Here is a 15,210-nt window from a genome sequence, read left to right on the forward strand (position 1 = left end):
CACACACGCAGACACGCACACACAGACATGCACACACAGACACGCACGCACAGACACACGCAGACACGTACACACAGACACGCACACACAGACACGCACACACAGACACGCACACACACACGCAGACACGCACACACAGACACACGCAGACACGCACACACAGACACGCACACACAGACACGCACGCACACACGCACACACGCACGCACACACACACGCAGACACGCACGCACAGACACACGTACACAGACACACGCACGCAGACATATGCACACAGACGCACGCACGCACACACGCGCACGCACGCACGCAGACACAAAGACCCCCGTATAGCCTTAACAGACTGTTGGGGCAAGTGCTGTAAGCGAGCACCTATGAAGGCCGGAACGGTACATGATGGGGTGGGTGGCCAGCACCACGCCCGACCGCCTTTGTCTCCCCAGTGGCAATGTTTACACACCACATCAGGTACTCATTTGAGGCTGAGCCGACCTAGGGGAGGCCCAAGACCGGTTCAGATAATCGTCACTGGTGTTGGCCGTGAGCAGGAATGTAACCCGGGTCGCCGGGTTCATAGCGCAGCGCGCTAACCGCTACTACCCTACCGCTCCCCACACACGTACACACACACGCACACACATGGCCCGCCACCACTGCCGTCGTCATCATCATTGACGTCATCATCGCCCTCACCATCATCACCGTCATCATCCCCCTCACCATTATCACCGTCATCATCGTCATCACCGTCATCATCATCATCACTGTCGTCGCCGCAGTTGTCGCCATCCTCATCATCGTCATTGTCATCATCGCCCTCGTCATCATCCTCATCATGTGGACGACCGTAGCGGCGCGTGCCGCAAACACGGATTATGACTCAACCCCCCCTCGTCACGGCGGCGGCGGCCCCCGGCGCGGCTGTCGCCACCGGCGTCGTGAAACGTGGCTGTCGTGGCGAGAGGGCGGCGGTGGTGCGCTGTGTGGCGCACGCACCTGGGCAGCACCAGGGTCCCGTTCACTCGGAGGTCAGCCGGGCACACGTCGGTGTGGCAGTTCCTCTCAAACTTTGTCTACACACACAGACGCACACAGACACACGCACACACACAGACACACACACAGACACACGCACACACACAGACACACGCACACACACAGACGCACACACACACGCACACACACAGACACACGCACACACACACACAGACACACGCACACACACACACATGTATGCACGACAACAACAATAACCGCCATCCCCCACATAGTGGCAGTGACGTCACCACGGCGCTCGTTCTAGGCCAGGTGCACTCCGAGGCCAAGTGTTGAAGGCTCGCTGACAGGTCACGGGACAGACCCAGGTGCCGTGGGTTGACGGAGATAACTGGCAGATGCACCAGCTGTGCCCCCTCCGGGGCTAACGTGCTGCCCTGTATCTGCCCGGCGCTCCGCTCGTTGTTGTGAGCGTCGCTCCTCTGCCCTCTGCTGTTGCTGGATTGCGACTGCCTCCAACTGCCCAGCAGCAGCGTCCTTCACGAGCCTCCTCCTCCACAGAGGCCGATCTTGACACCGCTGGTACCACTCAGCTCCACATCCTCCCGCACCGCATTAGTCCAAAGCTTGTGGAATCTGGGATTTGGAAATGTGGGTTTTGAGAATCTAATTTTCGAGAGACTCGTATGTTGGGAAATAGGGATTTTTAGATTGAGGAATTTGAGTTTTGACCATCTGGGATTTGAGAATCTATGATTTTGAGAAGTTAGTCTTTCAGATTCTGGGATTTGAGAATCTGGGATTTGGAATCTGGGCTCTGAGACGACAGGGATTAGCGATTCGTGAATGTTGTGGTTTCCTCACCGCACTTCTCGCCGAATCCCTGTGTCGCTCCCTCCATCTGATGACAGGTCGCAGCGCGGGGAGGTCATCGTCATCATCGTCACCACCACCACCGCCATCGCCGGCACCGTCGCTGCCGGTGTTGTTGCCACCCCCGGGGGAGTCGCTCCTCCTCCTCCGGCTGGCGCCCCTCGGCTCGTCTTCCGCCGTTTCCCCGTGCGCCAGCGAGTAGCGGACTTCGAACACCAAGGGCGCAACTACATCGTTCACCTTCCCCTGTGAGACGTGCGGGGGTGGGAGAGAGCATGGGGGTGGTGGAGGGGAAGCCGGGGAGGTCAGGGGTCAGAGAGACGCCGATGACAACGCTGAGTCCGACTCGGGGGTTCTGCTGCCCGACCGCGATGAGGAGGCCGGGATCTCCGCTGTGCGGCGAGCGGATGCTCCTGGCAGGCAGTGAGTTGGTGGGTGGGCAACTCTGTCGGGCGCGGGGTAGCTGGCTCAGTCAAGGGGTGGCAGGTTGGCAGGGAGGCATCTGGGTAGGTGAAGGAGTAAGTATGAATGTGTCGTAACCCTCCACCACCCGACGCAGCCAGCGAGGTTTGTCACGTAAACAGCAGGCGCCAGTGAGTTTACTACTTCAGCCCAGCGGTGTGTTGGAGAGTAAATCCACAACAATTATAATTTGAATACGACGGGTGGTGGAGGTTTACGACACATTTATACTTACGCGATCTCACCCAAAAACCTTCATTATGAATAATATAGGTCGCGGAAACCTGCTCCGTGTTAAAGAGGTGAGGGAGTAGTTTGTCGTGTGGGTGGCGAGGTGGGTGGAGAGGTGAGTTGCCACAGTAGGGGGCAAAGGTGGTGCATCGTCCAGTCAACCCATGGCACCCGGGTGACATCGCCGCCACTTAGTGGCGAATGGCGGTTGTTGTTGCTGTTGTTGTTGTGGTGGTGAGGCAAGCAGCAGCAGCAGGAAGCTGCTCGCTCGGTGAGTCACTCGCCTTCACGTAGGCCACGTGCTGCAGGCAGCGCTGCTCGTGGATGGCGAGGCGCACCGAGCCTGGCACGGAGCTCGCTCCCTCGGCGCTCTCCAGCGAGAGCCGCACGGGGAGCCCCGAGTGCTGCTTCACCGAGTCTGCGATCAGCTCGTACCGCATGTCTAAACAACAACAACAACAACATCATCAACAACAACAACATCAACTGTGGAACTCTAGAGGGCACGATAGACTCTTGCTTTCACGCTCCGGAGTGAACGCGTGGGATGACGAGTGGGTGAGTGAGATGGTGAGTGGGTGAGTGAGATGGTGAGTGGGTGAGTGAAATGGTGAGTGGGATGACGAGTAGGTGAGTGAGGTGGTGAGTGGGTGAGTGAGAGGGTGAGTGAGATGGTGAGTGGGTGAGTGAGATGGTGAGTGGGCGAGTGAGATGACGAGTGGGTGAGTGAGATGGTGAGTGGGCGAGTGAGGTGGTGAGTGGGTGAGTGAGATGATGAGTGGGTGAGTGAGATGGTGAGTGGGTGAGTGAGATGGTGAGTGGGCGAGTGAGATGACGAGTGGGTGAGTGAGATGGTGAGTGGGCGAGTGAGGTGGTGAGTGGGTGAGTGAGATGATGAGTGGGTGAGTGAGATGGTGAGTGGGTGAGTGAGATGGTGAGTGGGTGAGTGAGATTACGAGTGGGTGAGTGTCGTGGTGAGCATCGTGGTGAGTGTCGTGTGGTGAGTATCGTGGCGAGGGTCGTGGTGAGCATCGTGGTGAGTGTCGTGGTGAGTGTCGTGGTGGTGAGTATTGTGGCGAGGGTCGTGGTGAGCGTCGTGGTGATTGTCGTGGTGAGGGTCGTGACGAGGGTCGTGACGAGGGTCGTGGTGGTGAGGGTTGTGGTGAGTGTCGTGGTGAGTGTCGTGGTGAGTGTCGTGGTGAGGGTCGTGACGAGGGTCGTGACGAGGGTCGTGGTGGTGAGGGTTGTGGTGAGTGTCGTGGTGAGTGTCGTGGTGATTGTCGTTGTGAGGGTCGTGACGAGGGTCGTGGTGGTGAGTGTCGTGGTGAGTGTCGTGGTGAGTGCCGTGGTGAGGGCTGCGTCTGAGGTGGCCCTTGCCGAGGCTGTGAGCGAGGCCGGGCCCCGAGTAGGAGAAGCAGACGGAGGCCGGGAAGCAGTGGGACCCACGGCCCCCACTGCCGCACCCCGGGCCCGTCACGTTGATCCCTCGCGGCAGCACCACGGAGGCCGAGACGTCCACCACGGGACGAGCCCTGGGGAAGACACGAGGTGGACACGGGGTGGACACGGGATGGACACGAGGTGGACACGGTGTGGACACGAGGTGGACACGAGGTGGACACGAGGTGGACACGAGGTGGACACGGGGGGGACACGGCGGGGGACATGGGGGGGGTGGACACGGTGGGGAGAGACACGATCACAGGTTGTTCAGGTTTTGTCAGGGTCATACAAGGCCAGTCCAGGGTCAATATATTGTATGTGTGTTGGGTCTGGTCAAGGTGCCAGGTCATGGGGAGAGTCAAGGCAAGGCTATTTACCTGATCAGCACGGCTGCATTTGAACCATAGGCTCCGACCGTGAGGTCTGCAGAGACAACGGTATTTTTAGAAACAGCTGTGACGGCGTCAAAATAGAGCCACCCACGAAAATCGCCAGCACACGCTCATCATCATCAACAACAACAACCATTCGCCACTAAGTGGCGGTGATGTCACCACAGCGCTTGTGCCAGGCCATGTGCACTTTAAGGCCACGTGTAGTGTCGAACGCCTGCTGGAAGGAGGTCACGGGACAGACCCAGGTGCCATGGGTTGACTGACTGAGATGACTAGCTGATGCACCACCTGTGCCACCCCTACTATGCCAACTTGCTGTGTTTTAGACACCTACCGCTCCACTCAGTGTTGTGAGCGTCGCTCCTCTGACCTCCGTTGTTGTTGGAGGGCGACTGCCTCCAACTGCCCAGTAGCGTCATTCATGAGCCTCCTCCCCAGAGGCCGATCTTGACACCGCTGGTACCAGTCATTGGCAAGTCCACTCAGCTCCATGTCCTCTTGTATCACATCACTCCATCTCCTCTCTAACCCATACAACGCCCATTTAGCCATCTCTATCCGGTCGAACAAAAGCTATTTAGGCATGCGGTGGCTGGGCAGCCTTGCCTGCCAGAGGAGCTCACTGATGGGACTTTGCCCAGATCTTTCAGTAATTTGTGAGCTCCTCACACAATCCAGCCTGATTTATCCCAAGATGGATCGTAAGCAGGCCAGCCTAAATGTTCTAATCAGCGAAGATGTTTCATTAGGGGGGTCCACTTTTTGCAAGCATAGAGAAGGGAGTGCATGACCATGGCCGAGAAGACCCAAAGGTTCATCCGGAGCAACAAACCGGGTAGCTTCAATGCAGCATTACACTACCGATGAAAAGATAATGCTGCTTGCCTGATTCGGAGTGAGACTTCTATTGTCAAACCGGAGCTGGTTATAAGCACGCAGCCCAGGTATGGAAAACTCTCCACTCTCTCCACTCTCTCCAGAACTGCCCCATCACCAAAGGGGATTGTGGGGATGGAGTGTTTGATGGCACAACATATCCACGCAGGGGCTTAGTTTTGGTGGGGCTGATGGTAAGGTCCAGATCATCAGCATGCATAACATGGTTGACCAATAGGAAGCCATCCCTTAACCGCACCCAGGCATCGATCAGCCTCCCATTGTATCTGTACCAGATGGAGATTCCTCCAGTACAGCCATAGAGGGCTTCACAAACTACGTGGTCGAAAAAGATGTTAAATAATGTGGGATCCAGAGGACATTCCTGTCGCACCCCAAGGTGAACAGGGAATGGCTCCGACTCCTGGCCATGCAGTTTTACCCGGGACTGCCCACCATCTTGAAGAGCCTGAATGATTGTGAGCAGAGACTCCGAAAGTACAATGAAAACAAACCAGAGCCCAGGCCTACTGATGGTATCATAGGCCTTGACCAAGTCAATAAAGCAAAGATGTAGGTGTTGTTGGAATTCCCCACACCTCTGCTGTAGCAAACGGACAGAAAATATGGCATCTATGCAGGACCACCCTGGCATGAATCCATATTGGGGCTCCGCAAGCCTCTCCTCAGTGTGCCTAGCAAGGCGATGTTGAATAATCCTTGCCAGAACGTTTCCCGGCACACTGAGGAGTGAGAACCCCTACAGTTGTTACAGTCTGTGCGGTCCCCCTTTTTAGAGAGGGGGACCACCAGGGCATCCTTCCAATCCCATGGAACCCGTCCAGTGGTCCAGACTGTTGTTATGATGTCATACAGTGCAGTCTGCGCACCAACGCCACACTCCCTCAGCATTTCGCTTTGGGAGGTCATCTCTGCCCGGTGCTTTTCCTGGTTTCAGACTCTAGATCGCCTTCTGTACTTCCTCAACAGATGTCACTTCAGCCAGCCACTCCAGGGGGTGACTACTTCTTCCAATATTTGAGGCACTGCAGCCTCAACAGGGTCATCTCCACTTTGCCACATGATGTTTTCTACGCTGAGAGGTTTCCATGCCCCCAAGACTTCACATAAATGCTCAGCCAATCTGCAAACCTGTTCCTGGGGGTCAGAGATCAGATCACCTTTCTTTCTCCTCATGATGGTGTGGCACTGCAAGTTACTTTTTTGATGGAGTTAAAGATTGATTTGTGATCGCGGGCTGCTGAGGCAGACTTCATCTCCTCAGCAAACCTCGACCACCACCCATCCTTACCGCGCCGCATGGCTCTCCAAGCCTCCGAGTGAAAGGTGCGGTAAGCCTCCTCATTCTCCAACGTGGGATGCTGTACACGGTGGGAGTGGGCCTGTCGCTTTTTCTCAGCCAGCTGGAACACCTCCTCCATCTGCCAGGGTATTTGGGGATTTCTGGACCATGTACCCAAATCAGCTAAAAGTGATGATGAAATTCTCGCTTGCAACTTTTACCAGCTAGTTGAGACCAGGCCACTGTGGGTTTGAATGGGATCCTGCGTGTACATCCACCACCAGAGTGGAAGAATGGCAGGCCCATCTTACAGATGACAAGGCAATATTCAGTGGGCAAACCAGCTCCACGGTAGTTCCTGGTGTCAAGGACATGGGCCCGCAACCGCTGTTCCGTTACCATATAGTCCAGCAGATGTCCGTGCTTGGATGCGGCGTGCATCCACGATGTTGAGTAGATGTGCCGATACCGGAACAGTGTGTTGGTAATTACAAGCCCATGGGCTGCACATAATTATAGCAGCCTCCTACTGTTGTTATTGAGCTGATCTGGCCCATGTCTTCCAATCACTCCAGACCAGGTGCCAGCATTATGACCAACTCGGGCATTGAAGTCACCCAACAAGATGACTCTATCCCGAGGGGCCACTTTAGCCAGCACCTGTGACAGGAGGTCATAGAAGGCATCTGACTCATCGGCCTTGCCTGCATCCCCCCATTGATGTTCATCTTCGGTGGGGGCATAAATAACCACAACCACCACTCCTCGCCTTCGGTTGATGGGAATGCGAGCCCATAGTAACCTGGGGCACACACAGGCACGAGCACCCGCACACACAGGCACACACACAGACACGCACACACACACACACACATACGTACAGACACACACGCACACACACACACACAGGCACACACAGCACCCGCACACACACACACACAGGCACACACAGGCACACACAGGCACGAGCACCCGCACACAGCGTCACCTGCGAAGCCGTTGTCATCCAGGTCGAGTCCACCTGCCAGCGACTGGCCGAACATCCGCAGGGAGGGGTGGATGCCTCGACCGCTGATCCTCTGTTGTGGCGATGCAGGACAACCAGAGACACGACGGGGCACAGGGCGGGAGATGGAGCCGTGTGGTGGTGGTGGCGGTGGAGGTGGTGGTGGTGGTGGTGGCGGTGCGTAATTGCGTACGTACGCGTGTGTGCGTGCGTGTGCGTGGGGAGCGGTAGTGTAGTGGTTAGCGCGCTGCGCTACGAACCCGGCGACCCGGGTTCGATTCCCGCTCACGGCCAACACCGGTGACGATTATTTGAACCGGTCCTGGGCCTCCCCTAGGTCGACTCAGCCTCAAATGAGTAACTGGTGCGGTGTGTAAACATTGTCACTGGGGAGACAAAGGCGGCCGGGCGTGGTGTTGACCACCCACCCCCTCGTGTGGCACAGTGCCGGCCTTCATCATCGGTGCTGATCGCTAACAGCACTTGCCCCTACAGTCCGTTGAGGCTACACGGGGGATCTTTGTCTTTTGTACCTGTGAGTACTTGGCGGCGATGCCGTGCGCGCTCCCATGGTACACGTACACCGCCCCGCCGTTCTCATCCTCGTAAGGCGCTCCGATCGCAAACTCTACCATCCACAACAACAACAGCAACACAACAACAACAACACTTTTACAACAACGCAACACTCCTACTATTAAAAACAGCAGTGACGATTGCTATTCAGTGGCCTAAAATAAAATGTTTCGCTCCGGATTATCGCTGCAAAGTATGATCTGTGTTTTGATTTAGTGTGCCGATCTTAAAGGTGCATTGAAAAATGTGATGCTCCGACTGATGCTCCTGATGTTGTGGAGTGTCTCATGCAGCCAGCTATGGCTGCAGGGTTTGGTAGTACATGTTGTTTATGTCGTCTATTGTGAAAATTCGGTCACAGTTCCTATGATCGCTGTTACATTTGTGGGGGGAGTTTGGGTGGGGGGGGGTTGGGTGGGGGGGTTGAGTGGGGTGGGTGGGGGGGTCGTACCGGGGTAGTGGTCGTGGTCCAGGTCCCCCAGGTTCACCATCGCCTCCCCGAAGCGAGCGTTGTAGGCGTTGTCTCCCTGCAGCGGCGTGGGCATCTCCAGCATCGCACCCTGCGCACGGAGACACAGGGACATGGAGACACGGGGACACGGAGACACGGGGACACGGAGACACGGGGACACGGAGACACGGGGACACGGAGACACGGAGACACGGGGACACGGAGACACGGGGACACGGAGACACGGAGACACGGGGACACGGAGACACGGGGACACGGAGACACGGAGACACGGGGACACGGAGACACAGAGACATGGAGACACGGGGACATGGAGACACGGGGACACGGAGACATGGAGACATGGAGACACGGGGACACGGGGACACGGAGACATGGAGACACGGGGACACGGGGACACGGAGACATGGAGACATGGAGACACGGGGACACGGAGACACGGAGACATGGAGACACGGGGACACGGGGACACGGAGACACGGAGACATGGAGACACGGGGACACGGAGACACGGGGACACGGAGACACGGAGACATGGAGACACGGGGACACGGAGACACGGGGACACGGAGACATGGAGACACGGGGACACGGAGACACGGGGACACGGAGACACGGAGACACGGGGACACGGAGACACGGGGACATGGAGACACGGGGACATGGAGACACGGGGACACGGAGACACGGAGACACGGAGACACGGAGACACGGAGACATGGAGACACGGGGACATGGAGACACGGTGACACGGAGACACGGGGACACGGAGACACGGGGACACGGGGACACGGAGACACGGGGACACGGGGATATAGAGACACGGGGACACGGAGACACGGAGACACGGGGACACGGGGACACGGAGACACGGGGACAGGGAGACACGGAGACACGGGGACACGGAGACACGGGGACACGGAGACACGGGGACACGGAGACACGGGGACACGGAGACACGGAGACACGGGGACACGGAGACACGGGGACACGGGGACAGGGAGACACGGAGACACGGGGACACGGAGACACGGGGACACGGAGACACGGAGACACGGGGACACGGGGACACGGGGACACGGAGACACGGAGACACGGGGACACGGGGACACGGAGACACGGGGACACGGGGACACGGAGACACGGAGACACGGGGACACGGAGACACGGGGACACGGGGACACGGGGACACGGAGACACGGGGACACGGAGACACGGAGACACGGGGACACGGGGACACGGGGACACGGGGACACGGAGACACGGGGACACGGGGACACGGGGACACGGAGACACGGGGACACGGAGACACGGGGACACGGAGACACGGGGACACGGGGACACGGAGACACGGGGACACGGGGACACGGAGACACGGGGACACGGAGACACGGGGACACGGGGACACGGAGACACGGGGACACGGAGACACGGGGACACGGGGACACGGGGACACGGGGACACGGGGACACGGGGACACGGGGACACGGGGACACGGGGACACGGGGACACGGAGACACGGAGACACGGGGACACGGGGACACGGGGACACGGAGACACGGGGACACGGGGACACGGAGACACGGGGACACGGGGACACGGAGACACGGGGACACGGAGACACGGGGACACGGAGACACGGGGACACGGGGACACGGGGACACGGAGACACGGGGACACGGAGACACGGGGACACGGAGACACGGGGACACGGGGACACGGAGACACGGAGACACGGGGACACGGGGACACGGAGACACGGGGACACGGGGACACGGGGACACGGGGACACGGAGACACGGGGACACGGAGACACGGGGACACGGGGACACGGAGACACGGGGATATAGAGACACGGGGACACGGGGACACGGAGACACGGGGACACGGAGACACGGGGACACGGAGACACGGAGACACGGGGATATAGAGACACGGAGACACGGAGACACGGGGATATAGAGACACGGGGACACGGGGACACGGAGACACGGGGACACGGGGACACAGAGACACGGAGACACGGAGACACGGGGATATAGAGACACGGGGACACGGAGACACGGGGACACGGGGACACAGAGACACGGAGACACGGAGACACGGGGATATAGAGACACGGGGACACGGGGACACGGAGACACGGGGACACGGGGACACGGAGACACGGGGACACGGAGACACGGAGACACGGAGACACGGAGACACAGGGACACGGAGACACGGAGACACGGAGACACGGAGACACGGGGACACGGGGACACAGAGACACAGAGACACAGAGACACAGAGACACGGAGACACGGAGACACAGGGACATGGAGACACGGGGACATGTGGACACGGAGACACGGAGACACGGAGACACGGGGACACGGGGACATGTGGACACGGAGACACGTGGACACGGAGACACGTGGACACGGAGACACGGGGACACGGGGACATGGAGACACGTGGACACGGAGACACGTGGACACGGAGACACGGAGACACAGGGACATGGAGACACGGAGACATGTGGACACGGAGACACGTGGACACGGAGACACGGAGACACGGAGACACGTGGACACGGAGACACGGAAACATGGGGATATGGAGACACGGTGTACGAGCCGCGGTGTGTGATGTGAGTTGTGGGGGCTCCGGCGCACCCCCCCGCGGCTGAGGAAGAGGAAGACGCGGCCCTCGTCGCGCACGTCGCTGTGGAAGGGCGCCCCCACCAGGAGGTCCGAGAGGGAGTCGCCGTTCACGTCGCCCACGCAGAGCGACGCGCCAAAGTACGAGCCCAGCTGCAGCGGCAGTTGCAGCATCATCATCAGCAGCAGCAGCAGTAGCATCATCATCATCAGCAGCAGAAGCATCATCATCAGCAGTAGCATCATCATCAGCAGTAGCATCATCATCAGCAGTAGCATCATCAGCAGTAGCATCATCATCATCAGTAGCATCATCATCAGCAGCAGCAGTAGCATCATCATCAGCAGTAGCATCAGCAGTAGCATCATCATCATCAGTAGCATCATCATCAGCAGCAGCAGTAGCATCATCATCAGCAGTAGCATCATCAGCAGTAGCATCATCATCATCAGTAGCATCATCATCAGCAGTAGCATCATCATCAGCAGCAGCAGTAGCATCATCATCAGCAGTAGCATCATCATCAGCAGTAGTATCATCAGCAGTAGCATCATCATCATCAGTAGCATCATCATCAGCAGTAGCATCATCATCAGCAGTAGCATCATCATCAGCAGTAGTATCATCAGCAGTAGCATCATCATCAGCAGTAGCATCATCATCAGCAGTAGCATCATCAGCAGTAGCATCATCATCATCAGTAGCATCATCATCAGCAGTAGCATCATCATCAGCAGCAGCAGTAGCATCATCATCAGCAGTAGCATCATCATCAGCAGTAGCATCATCATCAGCAGCAGCAGTAGCATCATAATCAGCAGTAGCATCATCATCAGTAGTAGCATCATCATCATCAGTAGTATCATCATCAGCAGTAGTATCATCAGCAGCAGCAGTAGCATCATCATCAGCAGTAGTATCATCAGCAGCAGTAGCATCATCATCAGCAGTAGCATCATAATCAGCAGTAACATCATCATCAGCAGTAGTATCATCATCAGCAGTAGCATCATCAGCAGTAGTATCATCATCAGCAGTAACATCATCAGCAGCAGCATCATCATCAGCAGTAGTATCATCATCAGCGGTAGCATCATCATCAGCAGTAGCATCATCATCAGCAGTAACATCATCATCAGCGGTAGCATCATCATCAGCAGCATCATCATCAGCAGTAGTATCATCATCAGCGGTAGCATCATCATCATCAGCAGTAGCATCATCAGCAGCAATATCACCACCATTAACAACAATTGCCAGTAAAGCCTTCACCATCACCAGCAGCACGACTGTCACCACGACCACCACCCCATCAACACGAGCACCACCACCACCACCACGGCCACCACCACCAACACCACGGCCACCACCACCACCACCACGGCCACCACCACCACCACCACGGCCACCACCACCACCACGGCCACCACCACCACCACCACCACGGCCACCACCACCACCCCCACGGCCACCACCACCACGGCCACCACCACCACCACGGCCACCACCACCACCACGGCCACCACCACCACCACCACCACCACGGCCACCACCACCACCCCCATGGCCACCACCACCACCACGGCCACCACCACCACCACGGCCACCACCACCACGGCCACCACCACCACCACGGCCACCACCACCACCACGGCCACCACCACCACGGCCACCACCACCACCCCCATGGCCACCACCACCACCACGGCCACCACCACCACCACCCCCATGGCCACCACCACGGCCACCACCACCACCCCCATGGCCACCACCACCACCACGGCCACCACCACCACCACGGCCACCACCACCACCCCCATGGCCACCACCACCCCCATGGCCACCACCACCACCACGGCCACCACCACCACCCCCATGGCCACCACCACGGCCACCACCACCACCCCCATGGCCACCACCACCACCACGGCCACCACCACCACCCCCATGGCCACCACCACGGCCACCACCACCACCCCCATGGCCACCACCACCACGGCCACCACCACCGCCACCACGGCCACCACCACCACCCCCATGGCCACCACCACGGCCACCACCACCACCCCCATGGCCACCACCACCACCACGGCCACCACCACCACCCCCATGGCCACCACCACCACCACGGCCACCACCACCACCCCCATGGCCACCACCACCACCACGGCCACCACCACCACCCCCATGGCCACCACCACCACCACGGCCACCACCACCACCCCCATGGCCACCACCACCACCACGGCCACCACCACCACTCCCATGGCCACCACCACCACCACGGCCACCACCACCACCCCCATGGCCACCACCACCACCACGGCCACCACCACCACCACGGCCACCACCACCACCCCCATGGCCACCACCACCACCACGGCCACCACCACCACCACCACGGCCACCACCACCACGGCCACCACCACCACCCTCACCCCCACCACCACCACCACCACCCCCACGGTACCGGACACAGCGTTGTGTGCGCCACGCAAGTCCAAGGACGTTGAGCCATCCACGGGGGAAGCGTGGACAAGGGGGGGGGGCAGCAGGAGGATGTGTTTTTCGTTTTGGCTGTTTCCTCTCCCCCCCTCATCCCCCACCGCCACCTCCTCCTTCCTTCGACTGTTGAACTCACAATGGCATCCGTCTCCCCGGGTTGCCGAGCCACTGTGCTCAGCCACCACCACCACAATTCGGGTCATAACAACTCACCCGTCCACTCACACACCTACTCACTCACTCACCCACTCACTCACTTAGTCACCCACCCGTCCACTCACACACCCACTCACTCACGCATCCATCCACCCACTCACTCACTCACCCACTCACCCATCCATCCATCCACATACCCACCCATCCACTCACTTACCCACCCACTCACACACCCACCAACTCACCCACGCATGCACCCACCCACTCACTCACCGATCCACCCACTCACCCACTCACCAATCCATCCACTCACCCACTCACTTACTCATCCACCCACCCGCACATCCACTCACTCATGCACCCACCCACTCACCTACCCATCCATCCACCCACGCATGAACCCACCCACTTACCCACCCACTCACTCAATCACCTACCAACCCACCCACTGATCCACCAACTCACCCACCAACTCACCCTTCCACCCACCAACTCACCCACCCACTAACCCACTCCACGCACCCACCGCGTGTTTACTTGGAGTTATTGAGCCGCGGTCAGAGACAGGAGAGAGTCTCTGACCGTCGCTCGTGAGCTCGTGGATGAGATGGAGCAGGTTGACGACAATGATGACGCCGATGACAATGGAGACCACGAGGAGGAGGAGGCGTTCTAATTGTTGTGAGCGATGCGCGAGGGTTGCGAACCTTCTTTCCCGACGCCTCGAAGAACGGAATCAACTTGCCATTGTCGACCTTGAACAGGAACACCTGGGAGACACACACAGAGAGAGAGACGAGCTCACCCCACGGACACCGGCCAGAGACCACGACAGACAGACAGACAGCGGTGGATCTCTACGGGGGTCTCGAGGGGACCCGGGGCTTTCAGAAACCAAATAAACAATAAGAGCTGCAATGTGCACTGCGGTGAATAGCGAGACGGTGGCGGTCATTCCTGCTTTGTGTTTTGGCTTTACGTTGCCACAGAACCCGAGCCCGGCGCGATATACACAGACAAACATTGGCGGGGTGAGGGGGGGCGGGGGTAGGAAGAGGGGGCCGGGGTGTAGGAGGAGGAAGGGGGGGGTAGGTAGGAGGAGGAGGGGGGGGTAGGACGAGGAGCCGTTTCCTGACGAGTCGCGTGCGGCCTCGGGACACGCGGGTTGCCGAACCCCAACATGGCGAGCCCCCCTGCCCCCCTTCCCCCCTTCCCCCCCTGGACCCCCGCCCCCCCCCCCCCCCGGCTTCACCTTGCCCCCCCCCCGGCCTCA

The 15,210-nt window shown here is 58.9% G+C and overlaps 1 protein-coding gene across 1 annotated transcript in view; it reads right to left on the reverse strand.

The window, feature by feature from the left end:
* Nucleotides 1-15,210, reverse strand: part of LOC144951473 (integrin alpha-9-like) — a 40,349-nt gene that overhangs the window by 9,100 nt on the left and 16,039 nt on the right. The window contains exons 8-17 of the mRNA XM_078881774.1: nucleotides 14,645-14,707; nucleotides 11,291-11,428; nucleotides 8,613-8,721; nucleotides 8,119-8,213; nucleotides 7,568-7,658; nucleotides 4,383-4,428; nucleotides 3,940-4,094; nucleotides 2,847-3,004; nucleotides 1,861-2,115; nucleotides 997-1,073 (exon numbers count right to left, since the gene is read on the reverse strand). Coding sequence (XP_078737900.1) covers nucleotides 997-1,073; nucleotides 1,861-2,115; nucleotides 2,847-3,004; nucleotides 3,940-4,094; nucleotides 4,383-4,428; nucleotides 7,568-7,658; nucleotides 8,119-8,213; nucleotides 8,613-8,721; nucleotides 11,291-11,428; nucleotides 14,645-14,707 — 1,187 coding nt within the window. The remainder of the gene's footprint in view (nucleotides 1-996; nucleotides 1,074-1,860; nucleotides 2,116-2,846; nucleotides 3,005-3,939; nucleotides 4,095-4,382; nucleotides 4,429-7,567; nucleotides 7,659-8,118; nucleotides 8,214-8,612; nucleotides 8,722-11,290; nucleotides 11,429-14,644; nucleotides 14,708-15,210) is intronic.

The sequence above is a fragment of the Lampetra fluviatilis genome, chromosome 62 (genome assembly GCF_964198595.1).
Source record: "Lampetra fluviatilis chromosome 62, kcLamFluv1.1, whole genome shotgun sequence".
Taxonomy (NCBI): Eukaryota; Metazoa; Chordata; class Hyperoartia; order Petromyzontiformes; family Petromyzontidae; genus Lampetra; species Lampetra fluviatilis.